The sequence below is a fragment of the Zea mays genome, chromosome 1 (assembly GCF_902167145.1).
Source record: "Zea mays cultivar B73 chromosome 1, Zm-B73-REFERENCE-NAM-5.0, whole genome shotgun sequence".
NCBI lineage: Eukaryota > Viridiplantae > Streptophyta > Magnoliopsida > Poales > Poaceae > Zea > Zea mays.
Window position 1 is genome coordinate 235,377,859 of NC_050096.1, and position 24,977 is coordinate 235,402,835.

A 24,977-nucleotide genomic window follows, 5' to 3' on the forward strand; every position below is an offset into this window, starting at 1 on the left:
TCAACTCAAGCTATTAATCTACAAATGATCTACATATTCAAGATTGACCCAAGGTTACTTCAGTTTATTGTATTCAAAACTCATATCATCTCGGGAAGATATTAATGTTGTAGGAAATAAAGAATCATCATGTGCGGAATATCAAGGCCTACAACATGGAGGAAAGTCAAGGGGTGGTAACATTTATATTCTTAAGTGCAATTATCTTAATTTGTCATGTGTCTTGTGTAGTCACATAGAAATAGAAAGCATTTAAGGATGTTTTAAAATCATGTCATCATTCTTTGAAGAAATTCCTCTCATATGGTAGATTGTATATTTATCAAATTCTATATTATGACAATCTACATGTTTTTAAATTGTTGCAAGTTCACATGGCATGTCTTTACATTAACTATTCTATTATTGCCATGTTCTAGATATAGAGAGATATTTCATGTTCTTAAAAGAATAAGGTGTCATGTAAGAAATTCAAATACTTAGGACACTTATAAAAGGAAAAATTCTCTCTATAGCTAGAAAAGTGAGACTAATAGTTTTATCTAAGTAATTTAAGTAGTCTCACTTGTAGAGAATAAGTTTCTCTATGGAAATGCGTATCTCGTCATGTCTAGGAAATTCTATCCAATAATTCATGTTGTATCTCTTATTGCTTAATTGGATATGATTCTTTCACATTTATCGCTTTCCAAATCATGATTTAGATTTATTCCTATAATCTCAAAGGATTATTTATGCTTGTTTTATGAGTTAAAATTGAGCATAACATCATCTATGAATAATCTAGTTCATGCTATGGAGTTTCCATGTTTTGTTAATCTAACTTCTCCTTCCTTACCAAAATGATTACAAAAATTGGAAACTAGTGCTTGTGTTGCTACTAACACTTCTCTTGAGTTCAATTATGAAAATCTACAAGAGAGAAAGTACACAAGCCTCATGGGTTGAGCTTCACCCAAAGGAAGAAAGGTAAAAGCAAAGGTATGGGAACTCATCTTCTTAAGTTTGGTTCCCGTCTCAATGGGTGTTTAATCTAAATTATCATATTCTACCCTTGAGAGGAATAGATTCTTTATTGGACCGAAATTAACTAAGTATGCATTCAAATATCATTTTCTTAATGTTCATGTCCATTAGAATCTATTTTATGCCTTTGCGATATTTATATATATGTTATCATATTGATTTGCTTCCAAGTGATGATTAACTAACTTCAATATGATAAAGTAAAATCTCCAATGATTATTAAAATGCTTAAAAGGTGCTCACTCATTCCTCTCAAATGAAATGCATTAATGTTAAGGATTTTACTTCTTGTCTGTGTGACTTGTGGATGATGAATTTTGTATGCTAATTATCTAAAGTAATCATCCTTCACCATATACTCCCTTGCGCTATTAACATGTCTCTTGAGTATTTTCAATAAGTTTGGAAGGAAAAAGAGACAAATATAAAGGGAGGACACTCAAATGAAAAAGAAAGAACATCAAGGACAACAACACCTACTTGGACAATAAGGTTTTCACAACAATCAATGGTGTGGTTGTAAGCATTCTAAACCCTTTTTCATTATGGAGTTACCCGGCTTAAGTTGTTTATTGCAAAATTTATGAGCCTTGATCAAGATGTATAATGATTCTCCTTTTATGTTCTTAAAATTGAATGCATTGAAATCAATTCTCTCAATTACTTGATGCATATCTTTAGGGGGAGTCCATTATTATATCTTGATTATGTTGAGACTATTGCTTTATCTTAGTAATTTCATATAGTCTCTTGCTTGAGAATAATGTTTCTCATATAGTATGCTACTTCACATCAATCAAACTTGTTAAAGTAATATCGCTTTTATCAAGGATTGTTGCTTTCATTTCTAAAAATAGCATGCTTATTGGATTCTCCTATTTTTAAGCTTGATTATTTAATGCCTTTGTTGTTTTCTTGATCGCATATTGGTTGATCATTGAACAACTTCAAGTATCACTTATGCTTCTTAGTGCCTCATGTAATTTTAATTGTCATCTATCTTGATATGCACTAAGGAAAAAAAGAGAATTCATGATTCATTTATGCAACTTGTGATCCATCTGATATATGCTAACAATAACTTGAAAAAGATCACTAGTTGTAGAACTCTCTCTTGTGCAAAGTATTTCCATATATTGTCTTTGAGTGTTGGTCTTAAGCAACTAAGAGTAAGGACAAAGCACAATGAAGAGAACGTCTCTATGAGAAGGTACAAAAGGGTAAAACCACTTCCTTTCATTTAAACTTGTACCTAAATCTTCCTCTTATATACACTCTTTGCATATCTTGTATAAAAGGAAGAGAAAGCATGACCTTTGCATTTATCCCTGCTTCATACCTAGTTTAACCTCTTAAAATTTCACTCATGCATTATTGCATCTTTGCTAAAACTAGATGAAGTGGTTCTATTGTCAAAGAGCTTAAAGCTTAACCTTGTAACGAGGATAAGCTACCTTTGTTCCAAAGGTGGATGGTCCTTAAGTCTCTTTGAAATCTTTAAAGGAAAATGCTTAAAATGTTTGCAACATGCTTTCATAAGTGCATAAACTGTCTTGAGCATCACACATATACTATGACACAATGCACTTCACTTTCTCTATGATATAGACTTGTTCTCATTAACCTAATTATGTGCAATTGGCATTTAAAGCCATAATATGTGTTCCTCTCCATGCACATACTTAGGGGGAGAAATCTATATTATATAGAACTATGATCATGCTTAATTGACATATCTCTTGATGATATCTCTTTCATTTTGGTACAAATGCATATATCCTATTATTCCCGTACCATGACTACGACTAATATGTTTCCAAGTATATTACTATGATAAGTCGTAGATTGAAAGGGAAATGGAGTCTTCGGCGAAAACAAAGGCTTCCACTCCATAAATCATACTTCGCCATCACTCCAAGCAACTCTCTATTCTTTGGGGGAGAAATGAGCATCAAAGAAAAGGACTTCGTCTCTGGAGAGAGTAAGAGCCCAAAGCTAAAAGACCGGACTTCGCCTTTGGTATAATCTTAACTCATTTATTTATGCCCAAAGGGGAAGATAACACATTGAGGGCTCTAATAATTCCGTTTTTGGCGATTCATGCCAAAAAGGGGGAGAAATGAGCCCAAAGCAAAAGGACCGCACCACCACCACCAAATTCAAAAACTTAGTGCTTTCCAAAAGTATTTATCATTTGGTATCCTATTGTGTTCAAAAGGGGGAGAAAGTAGCATTTCAAAAATTGATATATCAAAACCCTCTTGAACACTAAGAGGTGGATCTCTTTTAGGGGGAGTTTTGTTTAGTCAAAGGAAAAGCATTTGAAACAGGGGGAGAAAATTTCAGATCTTGAAAATGCTTTACAAACTCTTATTCATTTACCTTTGACTATTTGCATAAGATCTTTGAAATGGATTTACAAAAAGATTTTGCAAAAACAAAACATGTGGTGCAAGCGTGGTCCAAAATACTAAATAAAATAAAGTAAGAAAGCATCCATGCATATTTTATGAAATGAATATTGGTTTAATTCCAAGTAATCTTTGCACCTATTTTATGCAAACTAGTTCAATTATTCTCTTATATATTTGCTTTGGTTTGTGTTGGCATCAATCACCAAAAAGGGGGAGATTGAAAGGGAAATAGGCTTTAAACCTTTTCCTAAATGATTTTGGTGATTGAATGTCCAACACAAACAATTGGACTAATTAGTTTGCTCTAGATTATATGTTCTACAGGTGCCAAAGATTCAACATAAAACCAATAAAAAGAACAAGACAAGAGTCAAAATAAAGGAGCAAAGGGGCAACCGAAGGCACCCCTGGTCTGGCGCACCGGACTGTCCGGTGTGCCACCGGACAGTGAACAGTACCTGTCCGGTGCACCAGGGAACGCTGACTCCAACTCTTCATTCTCGGGAATTCTCGGAAGCCGGCGCGCTATAATTCACCAGACTGTCCGGTGTACACCGGACAGTGTCCGGTGCTCCAACGGAACGCGGCCTCAGGAACTCGGCAGCCTCGGGATTTCACGAAGACTGCTCCGCTAAAATTCACCGGACTGTCCGGTGTGCACCGGACTGTCCGGTGTGCTAGCGGAGCAACGGTCATCTTCGCGCCAACGGTCGACTCTGACGGTATACAGTGCAGAACAGTACACGCGGCAGAAGTCAGAGCAGAGGATCAGAGAGGCACCGGACTGTCCGGTGTGCACCGGACTGTCCGGTGCCACATGAGGACAAAAGCCTCCAACGGTCGACCAGCTCCAACCCCAACGGATAGGATGACGTGGCTGGGGCACCGGACATGTCCGGTGTGCACCGGACTGTCCGGTGCGCCCATCGCCAGCAGACTTCATCAACGGCTAGTTTTTGGATGTTGGCTATAAATACCACCCCAACCGGCCACTTCAAGGGGTGGGAGTCCAAGCAACATTCCAAGTCATCTAGTTGACATACTCAAGCTCTCCCAACCACCTATATTCATTGATCCATCCTATACACAAGATTTAGTCCACTACAACCAACACAAGTGCCACAAAAGAGAGAGCAAGCAATTGAGAGCTACTCAATTGAGTTTAGCCCTAGCGCCTTGTGAGATTCATTGAGAGATAGTGTGTGCTACATCTTTGTGTTCATTTGCGCGTGGAGTTTTTTGACTCCCATTCGAACTTCCTCCAAAGTGTTGGAGGCTTGTAAAAGCTAGCAAGAGACACCAAAGATTGTGGTGGTCCTTGTGGGATCGAGAGTGATCCTTGAGAAGAAGAAGAGCTCGCCGATCCTTGTGTGATCGGGAGAGAGGGAAAGGGTTGAAAAAGACCCGTCCTTAAGTGGACTCCTCAACGGGGACTAGGCCTTCGAGGGCCGAACCTCGGTAAAACAAATCACCCGTGTTCATTGTGCTTTTGCTTGTGATTTGTTTGCTTTCCCTTACTCTAAGTTCTCTTGCACTATTCTTTGCTCATATCATTTGGTGTTGCTTCAAGTTAAAATCTCATTTAAGAGAAGCAACACCCCGCAAGAAAAGAACTTGAGCTAGTGCTCTTTTTCATCTAAGCTTTCTTGCTTTGTTATCATAGAATTATTAGTTGTATTGATTTATCACTTCCGCATTACTTGAAAGCTACACTCTTTACTAGCAAGAACTTAGTTTTTTTTCCGATAATTGTTCATCTTGTTCTAACCACTAATCAAAGGATCTAGTTGGGGGATAAAGTTTTAATTTTCAGGTTTCGCCTATCCACCCCCCCTCTAGGCGACTTTCAACAACTCCACCATCATCCAACACATTACCAGTCCACCAAATCCCCATGCCCCACTCGCCGTCACCTCTTCCATCGTTTCCACCATACATACCACAACAGCCATTACAACATATCCCAACCCATCCCACCCCGCAGTCTTTCGACGCAGGAGCTCCGCGACACTACAAGATGGAGTTTCCAACATTTGATGGGAAGGAGGATCCCCTCGAATGGTTGAACCACTGCGAGCAGTATTTCAGAGGCCAACGCACGATTGAGGAGGACAAAGTGTGGCTCGCCTCCTATCACCTCAAGGGAGCAGCACATACCTGGTATTTCATGGTGGAACGAGACTGTGCAACGGTGACATGGCCTCAATTCAAAGAGCTCTGCAATGAGCGCTTTGGTCCGCCACTACGCACCAACCCATTAGGCGAACTGGCCCGTCTTCGTTTCCGGACAACCGTGGATGATTACCAAGAGCGCTTCTCGTCACTGTTGTGCCACACCTCTCCGTTGGCACCTGACCAACAAGTGCAGCTCTTCACGGCGGGATTGCCAGAGCGGATTAAAATCGATGTCGAGCTGATGAACCCACAGAATCTGCAGCAGGCTTCTCGACTAGCAAGGGCATATGAACGTCGCTCTCAGGTCATTGATAGTGCTCAACAGCCCCAGCAGACTGGCAGGGCCCCCAGACCATCTGGTCGGCCACTGGTGCTCACACACATGACCGACAATGCTGCCAAGAATACACCCCAGCAGCCACCAACACAATCACCAGTCTCGTTCAAGCGCCTCACCCCCGCCGAGATGGCGGAACGACGTAAACAAGGGCTATGTTACAATTGTGACGAGCCCTATGTACGAGGCCACCGCTGTCCCAGGCTATTCTATCTGGAGGTCACAGACTTTGCTGACGATGAGATCAAGGGTGACACAGATGATGACCAGGAAGAGCAGGACCCAGTGGTTTCCCTACATGCAATAACTGGGATTAGAAGGGAGGACACCATGCAGCTGCGGGTAGTCCTCAACGGTCAGGAGCTGCTGGCCCTACTTGACACGGGTTCAACACATAACTTCATCAACTGCAAGGCGGCACAACAGCGTGGGGTTACTTTGGAACCCACACCAGGTCGCCATGTCAAGGTGGCAAATGGAGACCCAGTTTTCTGCCAGGGAGTAACTCGTCGCGCAGCCATTGACATCAACAAGGAGAAGTTCACCATTGAGGCATATGCAATTCCCTTGGATACATTTGAGATCATTCTAGGGACAGCATTCCTGAGAACATTGGGACCAGTATTATGGGATCTCTAGGACCTTTGCATGGCCTTCTGGCATGAAGGTCGGCGCATACTGTGGAAGGGTTTGGGGTCCGTCCGAACAGACACCACTACACCAACCACATGTAGCATCAGCACTGAACCCAAGCACATGATGGATCCTTTGCTGCAGTCCTTTGAGGATGTCTTTGAGGAACCACAGTCAGTACCGCCAGCCAGACATTGTGACCACAGGATCCACCTGAAACCAGACACTACACCAGTAGTTGTTCGTCCATATCGTTATCCCCAATTGCAAAAGGATGAATTAGAAGCTCAATGTGCAGATATGCTTCGTCGTGGTATCATCCGACACAGTACATCTTCATTCTCAGCCCCGGTCCTCCTAGTGAAGAAGCCAGACAATACATGGCGTTTTTGCATTGATTACAGAGCCCTCAATGAACACACTATCAAGGATAAATATCCTATACCAGTGGTTGACGAGTTGCTAGATGAACTCCATGGAGCTCGATTCTACACTAAGTTGGACCTCCGTTCAGGGTACCATCAGGTCCGTATGCACAAGGATGACATTGAGAAGACAGCCTTTCGTACACATCATGGGCATTTTGAATTTTTGGTCATGCCGTTTGGTCTTACCAATGCACCAGCGACGTTCCAGAGCTTGATGAATTCTGTACTGCAGCCCCTGTTGCGACGCTGCATGTTGGTTTTCTTCGATGACATATTGATATACAGTCCGTCCTGGTCAGCCCACCTTCAACATGTCAGAGCAGTGATGACTTTACTTCGCACCAACAGTTTATTTGTTAAGAAATCTAAATGCAGCTTTGGAGCCACTTCTATTGTATACCTGGGACATGTCATCTCAGAATCAGGGGTCTCTATGGACAGTGACAAAGTCGAAGCAATTACCGCCTGGCCAACACCTAAATCAGCTCGTGGGCTGCGAGGATTTCTGAGAATTGCGGGCTATTACCGCAAATTTATTAAGGACTTTGGCACAATTGCAGCTCCCCTAACCAAACTCCTCAAAAAAGACAGTTTTGCATGGTTAGCAGAAGCAGCCACAACCTTTACAGCACTCAAGGAGGCACTGTCTACAGCACCGGTTTTGCACCTTCCGGAGTTCACCAAATCATTCATCGTGGATTGGGACGCATCCGGTTCAGGGTTTGGGGCAGTGCTACATCAAGACAACGACCCAATTGCCTTCTTCAGTAGACCGTTCGCCACACGACACTTGAAGCTCGCTGCTTATGAACGCGAGCTCATCGGTCTGGTGTAGGCAGTACGTCATTGGAGGCCGTACTTATGGGGCCGTCGTTTTCTGGTTCAAACAGACCATTTCGCCCTCAAGTTCATGTTGGACCAGCGCCTCTCAACTGTTCCGCAACACCACTGGATTAGTAAACTGTTCCGGTTTGATTTTTCCGTTGAATATCGACCCGGACGTTTTAACACAGTGGCGGATGCTCTCTCCCGCAGGGACGCTGAAGCAATGGAGTCCCTAGCCATATCTGTACCATCGTTCCAGCTATATGATGAAATACGCAGTGATGGCAGCAGCAGACCGAAATGGAAACAACTACATGAACAGATCCTCAATGGCACCCAATCGACGCCATGGCACATCCAAGAGGGCCTAATACTACATGGGTCCAGGGTATTTGTACCACCTACATCAACAACAACAACAACAACAACAACAAAGCCTTTTTATCCCAAGCACGTTGGGGTAGGCTAGAGATGAAACCCCGTATGAAAACCTCAGAGCTCAACCCCAAAGAAAAAAAGGGGAAACAAAGGCAAAGGAGAACCGAAAAACGATGAAACGGGGAAACACATAAAAGAGATAAAACCCACAAGAACCAGCAAGATCTAAATGGGCACAAGAAAAGGTCAAACGATTAAAGAGGAGAAGCGAAACTATAAATCAAGGTTCTGGCACGTGAATTGCACACTTCCACCCCTTCCTATCCACGGCGAGCTCTTTATCAATATTCCACTCCTTCAGGTCCCTCTTCACAGCCTCTGTCCACGTCAAGGTTGGTCGACCTCTACCTCTCTTCACATTCTCGGGACGCCTAATTATTCCGATATGCACCGGTGCCTCCTCAGATCTTCGTTGGATATGTCCAAACCATCTCAAACGATGTTGCATAAGCTTCTCCTCAATTGGCGCCACTCCTACCCTCTCTCGTATATCATCATTCCGGACTCGGTCTCTCCTTGTGTGGCCACATATCCAGCGCAACATACGCATCTCTGCCACGCATAGTTGTTGGACATGTCGTCTTTTAGTGGGCCAACATTCTGCTCCATACAACATAGCCGGCCGGATTGCTGTCCTGTAGAATTTGCCTTTTAGTTTGTGTGGCACCCGGGGGTCGCATAAGACACCCGCCGCTTGCCGCCACTTCAACCATCCAGCTTTAATTCTATGACTGACATCCTCATCGATGTCTCCATCCTTCTGAAGCATTGATCCTAAGTAACGAAAAGTGTCTTTTTTGGGTACCACTTGCCCATCAAGACTAACATCGCCATCTTCATACCCCGTGGCACTGAAATCACACTTCATATATTCCGTTTTAGACCTACTAAGCCTAAAACCTTTTGCTTCCAGCGTCTGCCTCCACAATTCCAACTTTTGCGAAACACCACTCCTACTCTCCTCAATAAGTATCACATCATCGGCAAAAAGCATACACCACGGTATATCTCCTTGTATGTCCCTTGTGACCTCATCTATCACCAAAGCGAAAAGATAAGGGCTCAAAGCCGACCCTTGATGTAGTCCTATGTTAATTGGAAAGTCATCGGTGTCCCCATCACTTGTTCGGACACTTGTCACAACATTAGTGTACATATCCTTAATAAGATTAATGTACTTTGTTGCTACTTTGTGTTTTTCCAAGGCCCACCACATTACACTCCTAGGTACTTTGTCATAAGCCTTCTCCAAGTCTATAAAGACCATATGCAGGTCTTTCTTTTGTTCTCTGAATCTCTCCATAAGTTGTCTTAGTAAGAAAATGGCCTCCATGGTTGATCTCCCGGGCATGAAACCGAACTGATTTTGATTCATATTCTACAGCTAGCACATGGCGCGGGACATGGGGGGTTCCAAAAGACATTACACAGGCTTCGCGCAGACTTCTACATTCCAAATGACAGAACTCTGGTTAGTGACTTTGTCAAATCATGTACAGTCTGCCAGAAAAACAAAACCGAGGCCTTACACCCAGCAGGGTTGCTGCAACCCTTAGAAGTTCCCTCACAAGTTTGGGCAGACATAGCGATGGACTTTGTGGAAGGCCTCCCAAAGGTGCACGGCAAATCAGTCATACTAACTGTGGTGGATCGGTTCTCCAAATATGCCCATTTCATTGCCCTGGGACATCCTTATACTGCAGCCTCAGTGGCACGAGCCTTCTTTGACAACATAGTCCGTCTTCATGGATTTCCACTTTCCATTGTCAGCGATCGTGACCTAGTCTTTACAGGCAGCTTCTGGCGCGATCTTTTCAAGGTGGCTGGGGTCAAACTCTGCATGAGCACGGCTTTCCACCCCAAGACAGATGGACAGTCCGAGGTCGTCAATAAAACTATAGCCATGTACCTGCGATGCCTAACAGGAGATAGGCCGCGGGCGTGGGTCGATTGGTTGCCATGGGCGGAATATTGCTACAACACTGCCTTTCACTCAGCTCTCCGCACTACACCATTCCAAGTGGTCTATGGAAGGTCACCACCACCCTTACTGTCGTATACACAAGGAACAACAGCCACAGATGCAGTCGATGATCTATTAAAAGACAGAGACATTTTTCTCTCGGATGTTCGAGAAAGATTACTGCAAGCACAGGCATATGCAAAACGACACTATGATGAACACCATCGTGAGCTGGAATTCCAGGTGGGTGACTGGGTATGGCTGCGACTTCTACACAGCCAGGCACGAGCACTAGTTGGCAACAAGAAGAGCAAACTGGGTCCAAGATATGCAGGTCCGTTTCAGGTGCTGGAAAAGGTGGGCACGGTGGCTTATCGGCTGCAACTTCCAGATGACGCTCGCATCCATAATGTTTTCCATGTTGGCTTGCTCAAACCCTTCAAAGGTGATACGCCAAGTGCTCCTCCAGCCCTCCCAGAGATGCACCAGGGGAGGGTCCTGCCAACACCTGAGCGCGTGCTGCGCGCACGACTACGCCGCCAAGAATGGCACCTTCTTGTGCAGTGGTCCGGGTCTTCAGCATCAGAGGCAACTTGGGAACCACTGGCTCGGTTTAGAGAAAGCTACCCCAAATTTCAGCTCGAGGACGAGCTGTTTCTCGAGGAGCCGAGAGATGTTATGGTGGGCGTCCAGTACAGGCGCCGCAACAAGGCTGGTAGTCCTAATTAGGGGGCTGAACCGGCTTAGGCTAAGTGGGCTGTTAGCAAGGCCCTTTTAGCAGTAGAATAAAGAGGCTAAAGGCCTTTTAGGTTAATCTGTAATAGGAGGTTATTTATACCTTAACTAATAAAATGAGAACAGGCTGTGATCAACATATTGTTGATCAGCCGCCGCCCTGCCCTAATTTCTCCTTCCCTGCTGTCTTCTCCCAGGCCGTGAGAACCACGGCCTCCTCTCATCGCCAACCGCTCAAGGAGCGGCCACCTACCACACATAGCTACAACCTAAGGAGAAGAGGGCATACCAATAGTGGTTTGGTGTTTGGTGATCAATATAATTATTTGGACTAACATCATTTGCTAGCATATTTATTTATAGCTCAAAGAATGCAATGTGAACTTGGATAAAGGCAAAGAGGTAATTAGAAGATCAACACTTAAAAATAGATAAAGACTCATTGAAGATGTACAACAACATACAAGAACCCAAGACACAGGATGGAACCAAGCAGGATGCTAAGAAAGGAAGAACAAAAGGGATTACAAGTCTGTTAGACTCTGGTAACCAGATCATCAAACCATAAGCCCATATTGTCCTACTCACAGACGCCTTAGACTATGGCCCGGACAACATCGAACTAAACAGAGACAATGTTCACTGAGAGGGTCCATTAGTCTGTAAAGGACGGGAAGGCGTCAGACTCTATACTATAGTCCAAAGGAGGTCATCGGACCAATCTGACGGGGAGATGTTTGTAGGCGTTGGACCGTGGAGACTATAGTTCGACGAGAGTCCAACTGGAGGACGTTGTACCAAAAGCTCAACTAGTCGTTGGGCTATAACAAGCAAAATCAAACGACTAGTACATATGGCAAGATCAGAAAGCGTTGGACTATAAGCAGTGGTCCAATGATAGGTCGTTAGACCGTTCGACAGTATATAGACGGGTAGCAACTTTTTGCACTAGCTAGTTCTAGCGTTGGAGGCTATATATATCCACTCAACCGACCATTTGAGTAGGGTGAGAGCACCCAAATGCTTAAAAATCACTTAGTGATTGGTGTAGGTATTTTATGAAGTGCTTAGGTTAGTTAGACCACTACCATTAGCGCTTCCTCTATGTTTAGTCCTAACAATAGAAGTGAGGTTAGGCACACCTCTTCCCCTTTGATGTCTACATGCACCATTGTATTGAGTTGTACCGGGAAGGAATGTAAATCTTGTGAGATCACATCAGTTGTGTTTATGGTGTGGTCATACCATGTATTAGAGAAAACAAGATCCACAATTTTTCTGCTAGAAACTCGATAGTATCCAAGGGAGGCAACAATTGGAACACCACTTGCGCGTGGAGAAGGCCTTAGCCTATTCACAAAGTTACCTAACCGGGAGCTTGGCCCCGGCGTGGACTTTCCTTGCGTCGGGTTCCAATGAAGACTAGGGGAAAGCTTGCACACTTCTCGATACCTTGGTAAAAATATCAGTCATTGATAGGAATTTGTGTCTCTATCGCATTTAAGCTTTCGCGCATATATATATATATATATATATATATATATATATATATATATATATATATATATATATATATATATAACTCTAGTTTTGTGATTTACCTTGCTAGCTTAGTTATAGGCTAATAGATAGGTTTAGAACCTAGTTCCATGAATCTTTGCGGTAGAGATAACAACACTTAGTTAAAATTGTAATTGCACATAAAATAGATTATTTTTTGCATAGGTTTTGACTAGAACAAATATAGAGGTCATAGTTAAGAGAGAAATTGAATTGCTTAATTCACCCCTCTCTTGGTCGTCATCATTCCCTTCAATTTTAGTATCAGAGCGAGTGGATCATTTAAAACTTTTGACTTAACTATCATTGAGCCGACACTATTTAGAGAATGATGGATACCTCTAGGCCACCTCACTTCAACAACACTAACTTCTCTTACTATAGTACTAGAATGACTTGCTACTTAGAAACTGTTGATGTAGGTGTTTAGAGTCACTCGTGATAGGATTAAGCCCATTAGGAATTCTAGAAAACCAACCGCGAGCATGGAAAAGAAATTTATCTAAATGCTAGAGTTAAGGATTGTTTGTTTGAACCTTATAGCATTGATATGTTTAAATAGGTATTTACATTAACAAAAGCAAATGATATTTGATTAAAATTACATGAGCTATATATCCGCATAAGCAATGTTTGTGAGAAAAACATTGCCTAGCTAAGCAAATTTATAATTCATTTGTAAAGAAAGAAAATGAGTTTGCTAGAGACATGCATTCTCATTTAAATTTAATTATTAATGAGCCAATTCTATTAGATTAACAAAGATAGGTGATTCAGATATTGTGAGAAAGATCGTCTCCATATTTCCATATAATAAATATGTAAGTATCATTGCTATCCTTCACAGCATGGAGGACTTGAGCACACTAATCCTGACGTTTATCATTGATAAGTTGGTGAAATTTAAGATGTCATGAAAGATGAGTCAAGAATAAGCCACTTCATCAAACAAAGATACAACTCTCACATGTAAAAAACTCAAATCCAAGCTTCTCAAATGAAGATAAAAGATGAGGAGGATGAGGATCAACTCTACCTCATCTCTCGAAGTTAATAAAGATACAATCAAGGGAGTCAGAAATGTGACGAGAATGATTCACAAGATGAATTTAATGGTTGTGCCCATTCAAGTTGAAGACATCCTATTCAACATTGATGGAAAAGAAAAAATGGATGTTTTGGATACGACAAAGATTGTCAAAACAAGCTCACACCAAGAACAAGAAAAAGAGGTGCTAGGTTTAAGCTCTAATATCAATTAAGACTTGAGATGATTCATCAAGTGAAGATGAAACCCAACATCCACTAGTTTGGCAGAACCACAGAGAAGGGGGAGATGGGGGGAGTAGAAGGAACCTTGAGATGACGAGCTCATCTCCTCAATGGTGCAGGTCTGCTGGAGCTTGGGAAGGGGTAGGGTGGAGACTGGAGACTGCAGCTGGTGAACCTTGAGACAACCGCCGCAGGTGGAGACTGCAGCAGGCGAGCAGGGAAGGGGCAGGGTGGTGTAGCCGTTGATGATGTAGCCGCCGGTGAGCTATAGGTCTGAAGGGGCAGCCATTGGTGAGCTGTAGGTCTGAAGGGGTAGCCACCGACGACCAATTGTGAATAAGGGCAAGGGCTGGAACAGTCGGGTTGGCAAGAGAGGAGAGTAGGAGACGTAGTGCACTGTTTGGCGGCTAGGTATTACAGAGAAGAGTGGGTAGTCTAAAGTATACTGTAGTGGGCTAAAAATGGCCCAATAACAAAACCCTAGCCAAGACGACCAGGAAACAGTAATCGGGTGATTAGTCGGACGACCAAGACGACCAGCCTATCTAGTCGAGTCGTCCAGCTAATCGAGCCCAAATAGCCGACCAGCCCGGACGACTTGAAATCATTGCTACTATTGATAAGCGCCTATTTGAGAAAAATGAGAAGTTAAAGTTAAAGTTAGCTCGCTCTCAAAATGCATATGGTGGGTTACTAAATAAAATAGAAATCCTTAGCATACACAATGATAAGCTAACTAACAAGCTAGAAGCTATCGATAGGATCCCCAAGGCATCTAAAACTGAAACAATCAAAATTGATAAAAAGAATGCCTCTACTTGTTGCAATGATTTGGTAGATATAAACTCACCTTTCCAGATAAGTTTGTGTTAAGAATGTTTTTGTAGAAAATGCTCAAATGAGATTGTAAGGGAGAATGATCAACTCACCCAAGAAATGTCTCGCCTCAATAAGGACTTGGCCAAGAGAAAAAGCAAGGCAAAATCAACCTAACATCATAAACATAACATCACCAAGGGGGTGAAGAAGCTTGATAAGGGAGAAATCGTGGTTTTGCTTCGTGTGCCGCAAGGAAGATTGCTAGTGCTTTTAGTGCAAGGTGAAGAATAGGGGAGTAAACAAGTGGCAAGCAAGCAAGCTCGACAACACCTACATAAACAAAGTAAACAAAAAGACTACAACACCATATCTTCTCAAAGAGAAAAATGACAAGGTGCTAGCATCAAGATGAACAAGCAAGCCAACACAAGAGGGACCAAACGAATTTGAGTGCTAAAGGAGATAATTTTCACAATGAAAAGCACCAAAAAGGTTCAAATCACAAGAGACAAGTGAAAAGCCCAATGGACGTCTGAGAATTCGGAGACTTCGCAAAGTTGGAATGCATAACATAGGGTGTATCATATTGGATTAAGTTTATTGTCTGTTTGTTGCCAAGTGGGCTAATAAAGACTATGGATCTAAATTCTACATCTGTGCTAGATAACTACATTTTTATTTGAATTTTGTGATATACGGAAATACGTACACCCGGCGTCACAGGGCACGCGACGTACGGCGCGCGGCTGAGCGCGCAGAACGCCTGATCCAGCAGGCAGTCGGGCCTAGCGGCTAGATTTAGAAGGAATAAAAGTGATTGGTGGCTTTCCTTTATTAGTCCTGGCCTATGGCCTTATATTCCCTGTAAGCACTCGTGATTGGGACAAGAAAGATTTATCCCATTATCCAGCTCCCTCTCTCTCTCTCAAGCCGGCAACAGGGGGCATAACCCGTTGACGAAGAACGCCGTTCCTGGGGGCATAACCCGGTCGGCAACACGGACGGCGGCTACGACCTTCGGAGTCGTGGTCCTCCTACCCTCGGGCCCGACGCCCTTGACAACCTGGTATCAGGAAGTCGACGATCCTCCACCACCACCCCCAGTCCTTCATCCACCGTAGCCGCACCACCCTTCCAGCCGACAACACCAGCCCCCACCTCCCCGTCCACCGCTACGTCCAGATTCAACACCATGGGTGACTGCGCTCAACCCTCCATGGCCGACGTCATGAAGATGCTACAGACCCTGTCCTCCAACATGTCCAAGATGCAGTCCGACATGGATAGCATGCAGGAGAAGGTCACCTCCGCGGCCGACTCCGGCAGCCACCAAGATGGGCAGCACCGCACGGATCACCCGCCGAGGTTCCAGAGGATGGAGTTCCCGCGCTATGACGGCAAGTCCGACCCGCTGATCTTCATCAACAAGTGTGAGTCGTACTTTCGACAACAACGCACCATGCCGGAGGAAAAGGTGTGGATGGCGTCTTACAACATGGACGACGTGGCCTAGCTGTGGTTCCTCCAACTCCAGGAGGATGAAGGCACGCCACCCTGGGATCGCTTCAAGGAGGTCCTCAACCTCCGGTTTGGACCGGCGTTGAGATCGGCGCCGCTGTTCGAGCTGACGGAGTGCCGACGCACGGGATTGGTGGAAGAATACTCCAACCGCTTCCAGGCGCTTCTTTCGCGTGCTGGCTGGCTGCACACATGACGGCGCCCGCAGCCTTGCTGGAGGAGCTGCTGACCACGTTCGGTGGCCTCTTCGCCAAGCCCTCCGAACTGCCACCGCCGCGTGCGCGTGACCACAACATCGTTCTTAAGTCGGGCACGCTGCCGGTGGCGGTCCGGCCGTACCGTTACCCGGCGGCCCACAAAGATGAGTTGGAGCGACAATGTGCAGCTATGATCGCATAAGGCATCGTGCGTCGCAGCGACTCCGCGTTCTCATCCCCGGTCCTCCTCGTCAAGAAGCCCGACGGGTCGTGGCGTTTCTGCTTCGACTATCGGGCGCTTAACGCGCTCACGATCAAGGACGCGTTCCCTATCCCCATCGTCAACGAGCTACTGGACGAGCTCCACGGGGCGTGCTTCTTCACCAAGCTCGACTTGCGCTCCGGGTACCACCAGGTCCGCATGCGGCCGGGTGACGTGCACAAGACGGCGTTCCACACACATGACGGCCTCTACGAGTTCCTGGTCATGGCGTTCGGGCTGTGCAACGCTCCTGCCACGTTCCAGGCCCTGATGAACGATGTCCTGCGCCCCTTCCTCCGCCGCTTCGTGCTGGTGTTTTTTTGACGACATTTTGATTTACAGTCGCACATGGGCGGACCACCTTCGTCACCTGCGTGTTGTCTTCGGTGCGCTTCAGCAGCACCAGCTCTTCATCAAGCGCTCTAAGTGTGCTTTCGCGGCCTCCTCCGTCGCGTACCTGGGACATGTCGTCTCGGCGGCCGGAGTCGCCATGGACCCCGCCAAGGTGCAGGCGGTGCGGGACTGGCAACAGCCGCGGTCGGCACGTGCGGTTCGCGGCTTTCTCGGTCTCACCGGGTATTACCGGAAATTCGATGGCGCGCCTCCGCAAGAGCCTCCAGCTCTACCTCCGGTTCGCCACGGCGCCGTTATTCCAGAGCCAGAGCAAGCAGTCAAGATGCGGCTGCTCAGGGGAGTCCGGCAGGTCCTCATTCGCTGGCAGGGAGCCTCTCCGGCATCGGCCACCTGGGAGGACTTGGACACGTTTCGCGCTTCCTACCCACTCTTTCAGCTCGAGGACGAGCTGCCTCTTGAAGAGGGGAGAGATGTGATGTACGGAAATACGTACACCCAGCGTCACAGGGCACGCGACGTACGGCGCGCGGCTGAGCGCGCAGAACGCCTGATCCAGTAGGCAGCCGGGCCTAGCGGCTAGATTTAGAAGGAATAAAAGTGATTGGTGGCTTTCCTTTATTAGTCCTGGCCTATGGCCTTATATTCCCTGTAAGCACTCGTGATTGGGACAAGAAAGATTTATCCCATTATCCAGCTCCCTCTCTCTCTCAAGCCGTCAACAGGGGGCATAACCCGTTGACGAAGAACGCCGTTCCTGGGGGCATAACCCGGTCGGCAACACGGACGGCGGCTACGACCTTCGGAGCCGTGGTCCTCTTACCCTCGGGCCCGACGCCCTTGACAAATTTACATTTGTTTCAATTGGTATCTAGTTTATCTTTTATACCTAGTTTTGCTATGTGTTTCATTGTAAATTCTTGACATGCATACACTAAGATAATCATATGGTACTGGTTTAAAATATTTAGGAGCACGACAAATAGCTCTCAAAATTCCTAACAAACGGAATCAAGACTATTCAAGTGGCATTAATATTATCAAATGGTATCATTTGGCTTATCTAATATGTGATAAAGCCTAAATTATAGATGACTTACTCCAAAATCTCACCTAAGTAAGTCACACTCATGTGACATTTTCCTTTAAGTGGTATCTTAACCTTAAAATCCAAAGTGCATGTCTCATACGAGTATTCAAAACTTTTATGCATACTTTTAGGGAAGGCCACTCTATAAGTTGGTATCTTTGAGATTAACACATTTTTTCTCGAATACGCAAGAGAGATGTGTATCTTTGTATTAGGACAGAAAAAGAGAGTGGGTCCAATACAAACTTCATGCCAAACCCTAGACCAAAGGGTTGAAGACACAATCACCTAAGAAAATACCATAAAACACAACTCGGGTAGGACATGACCACTACGAACCAACTACTAACCCCCTCCAATTCAAACTTTTTCATAAATATTTTCATTTGGTATCAAGTCGTGTTGGTATCAATCATACACAAAAACTAACTACTGTGGTTAAATTGTATTTGGATAGGGAGAGTTTTTTAAAATACATAGATGTTATCCTAATTTGGAAGAATGGTTGAAGAAAGAGAGAAAATGGATTATGGAGCTAGGGAGAGACTTAAGTCCATAATACCACAATATGAGAAAAATTAGCATTGGAAAGAATTTTTTATTTAAATATCTACAAGTGGTATCTTTAACCATCATAAAAATCTTATATTTGCATTTGTATCCTAGCAAATAGATTGCATTTTACATTCTGTTATTTAATATTTGCTTACTTTGGTTGCGTTGTTATCAATCACCAAAAAGATGGATATTGTAAGAAAAATGGATCAAGACCCATTTGATAATAGTGTTTGGTGTTTGATGGTCAACATAACTATTTGGACTAACATTATTTGCTAGTGTATTTGGTTATAGTTTAAACAATGGAAAGTGGGTGAACGAAGGCAAAGATGTAATCTAGAAGATCAACACCTCAAGAAAGACATTCGAAGACAAATTAAAGATGTACAACAACATGTAAATGCCTAAGACACATGATGGAACCAAGTCGAATGTGAAGACCACAAAGAACAAAGAACAAAAGGGATTATATGACGCCGGACTTTCGCAACTAGAGCGACATACCATAATATCATACTATTCTTCTCATAGACGTGTCGGATGCAACCGTTGGATCATGGCCTGAACAACATTGGACCAAACAAGACATTATTCACTAAGAGGCTTCACATGTTAGTGTAAAAGGTGGGGAGGCATCAAACTATAGACTATAATCCAAATGAGGTCGCCGAACTAGTCCGGCGGTGTCTAGAAGCTCTTCAGGAGCTGTCTGCAAGGCATCAGACCATGGAGACTATAGTTCGCCGAGCATCAGACTAGAGGGAGTGAGACAAAATTCTCAACTAGCTGGATTGTAATAGACAGAATCAAACGATTAGTACACATGGTGCGATCAGAAAGCATCGGATCATAAGAAATGGTATGACAATAGGCCATCAAACTGTTCCATAGTAAACAAATGGTTGACAACTTTTTCCAATGGCTAGTTCTGGTGTTCGAGGCTATATATATCCACCCAACTAACCATTTAAGTAAGTTGGGAGCTAAGAAAGATAAACATTGAGTTGAGACTGAAATATAATAGCTTTAGACACCAAAGTGCTTAAGGAATCAATCTGTGATTAGCGGATGTGCTTTGCAAAGTGCTTGGGTTAGTTAGACCGCTATCATTAGCATATGCTCTGGGTTTAGGTCTGGTCATTAAAAGTGAGGTTAGACACACCTATTGTCTCTTGGTTCTTGTGTGTACCATTGTATTGAGTTGTACCGTGAGGGGCTGTAAGTCTGTATTTATGGTGTGGTCGCTATTAGAGTGGACGTACTAACCAGTTTAACCCAAAAGCTTAAACTTTTAGGAGAAGGTAGGCAATCCATTATACACTTCAACACCCTCACTCATGTGCAACTAAAGAGAAAGGCGCGAACATGGGAATAAAGAAGAGGCACCTACCAGGATTAGAACTCGAGACCTCTGGCTCTAATATCATGTTACAGTGGACACACTAAACAGTTCAACCTAAAATATTAAGCCCTTAAAAGAAGGTAGACAATCCACTTATACACTTCAATAACCGCCATGCCACAACTAGAGCACCACTTGCGCATGAAGAAAGCCTGAGATGCTCATAGAGTTACCTAACCAGAAGCTTGGCCCTCGCGTGGGTTTCCCTTGCATGGGGCTCCAACAAGATTATGAGAAAGCTTGCGTGGTTCGCGATATCTCGATAAAATACCAAAGTCGTCATCAAGAGTTTATATCTCTATCGTATTTAAGCTTCCACATTTATACTATGTTTTTTGGTTGTGTGATTTACCATACTAGCTTAGTTATAGGCTAGTAGATATATTTGGAACCTATGTTGCATAACTTTTTGTGGTAAAGATAACAACACTTAGTCAAAGTTGTATTGCACATAAAATAGTATACTTTTTGCATAGGTTTTGACTAGAAGAAATATAGAGGTCATAGTTGAGAAATTAGATTGCCTAAACCAACTAACTTTCTAAAGGTAGTCTTGTTTGAACCATTATTATTAAAAGCTAAAGACAAAGAAATAGAAAAACTTAGGACCCGTTTTGTTCCTTTAGTCCAGATACTAAAGTTTAGTTAGGGGGACTAAAGTTCAGTCTCTACCCTGTTTGGTTCTAAGGACTAAAATTTTCAGAATGCACTAAATGAATCATAAGATGACTAAAATACCCCTTAGCATTCTCCTGCCAATAGTGCAACTGAAATAAAGAAGGGGCAAAAAATGAAATTAATATGGTTTAGTCCCTTTTAGTCACTCATTGAGAGACTAGAGACTAAAACAATTTAGTCCCTGTTTTAGTCCCACTGTTTGGCAATTTAGAGACGAAATGTGACTAAAATGGAGAGACTAATCTTTAGTCCCTCAAACCAAACGGGGCCTGAATATGAATCCCCAAAGCTCTTGTGAATGAAGTTTGACATTCTTTTACAAGAAAGTAATGTTTGGGTATTACTTGGCATACCTAAACCTTTGTTCCACAAATTCAAATTCTGGAATTGGCCACTGTAAACTCTTGCATAGCCTAAAAAGTGCAGTCCGAGGTCCACCTTTGTCCATTTTGAGAGGAAGAACAACTGAAAGCATATGAAAGGCCATGACATCTGAGTAATGCTAAGTATTTTGTGGCTGCTAGAGCTAGGTATAGAACAAATCTAATTACTAATATTTCCTATTTGATACCCTGACCAGTGAGTACCATATACTCCATTCATCCAAATCATAGTTCATTCTAGCTTTGTCTTAATTCAAACTTCCCTAACTTTGAAGAAGTTTTAATAACACTATATTAATACCTCAGGTTCAAGTAAATGCACTATGAAAATATATTTCATGAAGGATTTAATGATACTAATTTGATGTTGTAAATGTCGATACATTTTTCTATAAATTTGGTCAAAGTTAGAGAAACTGAACTTAAGATAAATCTAAAGTGAACTATAATTTGGAACAGAGGGAGAGTAATTAACCAAAACAGGGCATTACCTGCTGCTCTCGCTGAGGAAAGACCTAGGCTAAGAGTGCCATTCATGTGAGGACAATCATGTCGCGATTCCAACTACAGAGATGCGATACTATTCATTACTCAGAGAATCAGAATTAAGTTCATTACTTTGATGTACCATTTTGTGGGAAACACTTTATAAGCTTACATTTGTCAATTCTGATTGCAGTTTTGAAGAGACAATATCCAATTGATTAGCCTTCGAGATGCATTGTTTAAGAGAGAGACCCCGTTTCTGCATTCAGAAAAAAATTAAACCAGTTCTAAAATAGTCAGCAAAACATACTCCATCCTTTCAAAAAAATACATGACGCTCGAGAGGCAGATTTTGCCTACAGTTCAAGCCACCGGTTCAAACCATCATGGATTTCCGACAGGAAGGAGTAGCATCTACTGCCAAAGCAGTCATTACAATAGAATAGAAAGTTACACCCAAGGTGTGTAGTTGAAGTTGAACTACCCATTAGCATCACAATGTGTTAGCATGGGCTATATGAGGCAGGTCCCTTGGGTTTAGGGTAGTGCGGCTGCACATGCATGTTGCCTTGTGCGCCCTCCCCTAGTTTGGTTAATTGGTTCTAACAGGCAAGGATCTTCATTGTTTCCTATTGTCTAGGATAGTTTCCTATTCCTGTAAACATCCTTGCCTATATGTACTCGAGCCTTTGCTCCCATTAATCATTCAACATTTTCCCAATACACTGTCTTTCATGGTATCAATTGTCAGGGTTCCACATCGGATTTCTTCGCTTCCGCCCCAATAAGCGTGTCGGCTTCTCTGCCGTGCAGCGCCCGTCTTACTGACCTATAGCGCCCGCGCGCCACCCTCCCTGCTGTGCAGCGCCATGCTCGGCATTGCGCCTCCGTCGCCCAAGGGCGACACCGCCCAGGGCGGCTACCGCCGGCCTCGTCGACTCGTCATCCTCGGCCATCCACACCCACGTCCAGCAGGACGAGATCGCCGCCCGCCGGGCCACGGAAATGGTCAGCGTCGTCGCCTTGAAGCGCCAGCGGGCCTACGACGTGGCCCTTGCCCGCCTCGCCGCGACAGAGGAGGAGGCTCGCGCCACTGGCATCGCCCTTGCCCCCCGCTCCACAGGGACAAGTCCTCTATGCCCACGCCTGTGGATCTCCATGGCGCCAGGCTACTGCAGGAGGCCGCCGCCCTCCACCTCCACGCCAAGGTCGTCGTTGTCACCAACATCCAGAGCCTCGTCCACATCGTCCTCAACGTCAACTCTGGCCACCTCAACCGTTGGCGTCATTAGTTTTTACTGACCCTCGGCAAGTTCTCCCTCTAGGATCACGTCCACCTCGACGCCCTGGTCCCCTCTCCGGATTGGGATCAAATGGATTGTGTCAAGTCCTAGAACCTCGACTGCCTCACATACGACCTTGTCGAGATTGTCTCCTCCCAGGGTGGCACTGCCCGGGACACCTGGCTCGCCGTCGAGTTCGGTTCCTTGGGAAACGGGAGATACACGCCATCCAGCTTGAGACAAGGTTTCACAACTTCGTCCAGGGCGATCTCCATCGCCGAGTACTACCGCCGCCTCAAGATGGCCGACGACCTCGGTGCCCTCAAGGAAGTCGTCTCGGACCGCACCCTCATCCTCAATGTGATTCGCGACCTCAATGAGCGCTTCACCCATGTCGGCGCCCTGCTTCGTCACGCTCGACCCTTCCCCTCCTACCTCGACGTCTGCGATGACCTCACCCTGGCAAATCAGCGGCCTCTTATGGTCGTCGCTCTTGCCGCCGCCACCAAGTCCTCGCAACATCCCCCACAGCTCTCCGACTTCAACTCGCGGGGTGGGGGTGGCCATGGGAACAGCTCCAAGAACAACAGTAGTCGCAGCAAGCGTGCCGGTGGCCACGACAGCGGCAGGCAGCAACAACAGCGGGTAGCAGCAGCCCGACACCAAAGATGTTATGCCGGCGGCTGGCCCTTGGCCATCGGTCTACAACCCGTGGATAGGCACCATCCACATGTGGCCCGGCACACGTCCTCCTCTGTCGCCAATTTCCCAGCCTCGTCCTCAGCAGCAGGCCTTCGTCGCCCAGCAGCAGCCACCTGCTGCTCTTGCTCCTTCTGCACCAACTAAGGGGACCAATGGGCTCCGCCAGGGTTCTATCACCCCATGGTCGGCCTGCCCTCCAGGGACAATCAGTCGCTGGCCTCTGGGTTTAGCACGGAGACGCTGCAGCAACCCCCGTCCACCGAGTGGTACTTCAATTCAGGTGCTACTTCCCACATGACATCTTCTTACAACAATCTTTCACACACTTTTTCCCTGCAGTATCCTACTCCTTCATCCATTGTTGTCGGCAATGGCTCCCTGCTTCCTATGGTTGACACTGGCTGTACTGAATTATCTCACTCTTTATTTCTTAATAATATCCTTGTGTCTCCACAAATTATTAAGAATCTTATTTTAGTTTGCCAATTACTATCAACAACAATTGCTCTGTTGAGTTTGACCATGCTGGTTGTTCTGTGAAGGATCTGCAAACTCAGAACATGATCATCAGGCGCAATAGCTCTAGGGTCCTGTACCCCTACACCTTCCTCCAGCTCAATCTTTTGTCGCCAAGGCCACCTCCCCCCTTGGCACCGCCATCTCGGTCATCCTGGTCATGAAGCTCTATCGAAGCTCGCGTCTAGTGTCTCCATTCATTTAGAGATTCCTCCACTTTATGTCATGCTTGTCAGCTAGGGCGCTATGCTCACCTGCCCTTTCATGTGTCTACCTCTCATGCATCTAATAAGTTTGATCTTATACATTGCAACCTTTGGACATCTCTGGTTGTCAGTGTGTCTAGTTATAAATATTATTTGGTCATCCTTAACAATTGCACACATTATTTGTAGACTTCGTCGTCATCGCCTGTTGCGTCCCCATGCCCCGCCTGCATTTCGTCAGCGCCCCGCGCGGCGTAAATGTCCCCGGGCGCCGCCACGCGTGGCTCACCGCCAGGCTTTCTACCTCTCCAGGCTCCGGCGCGCGTCATCACCAATGTCTACATGCGCCGGGAACCCACGGATCTTGTTCTGTCGCCAACAGCATCGTCTCCAGCACCAGCGCTCCCGTCACCGTCTCCAGCACCGCTTCCCAAGGGTGTTGTTGATGTCCAGCAAGTGACCAACCAACACCTGATGGCGACGCGCGCTAAGCGTGGCTTTCGCGTTCCAGCCCTGTTCCATGCTGCACAACTCTCCCTGGTGCCCAAGACCTATCGTGGTGGCCTCGCTGATCCGAGCTAGCATGCCGCCATGGAGGAAGAGCATGTCGCCCTTCAACATAACCACACTTGGGATCTCGTGCCTCGGTCACCTCATGCCAACGTGGTGACATGCAAATGGGTCTTCAAGCACAAGTTCAATGCCAACGAGACACTGGAG

At 45.0% G+C, this 24,977-nt stretch overlaps 1 protein-coding gene across 4 annotated transcripts in view; it reads right to left on the reverse strand.

The window, feature by feature from the left end:
• LOC103643440 (endoribonuclease Dicer homolog 3b) overlaps positions 1 to 24,977 on the reverse strand; it is a 44,023-nt gene that overhangs the window by 5,681 nt on the left and 13,365 nt on the right. For 2 of the 4 annotated variants that reach the window (XM_008666622.2, XM_008666623.4), the window contains 3 exons: positions 21,723 to 21,809; positions 21,556 to 21,628; positions 21,035 to 21,146 (listed from right to left, as the gene is read on the reverse strand). In XM_008666622.2, the coding sequence (XP_008664844.1) occupies positions 21,035 to 21,146; positions 21,556 to 21,628; positions 21,723 to 21,809 (272 nt within the window). Of the gene's footprint in view, positions 1 to 19,105; positions 21,147 to 21,555; positions 21,645 to 21,722; positions 21,810 to 24,977 lie in introns of those variants that run through there. The other 2 variants (XR_002266402.2, XR_002266403.3) reach the window with 2 other exon arrangements.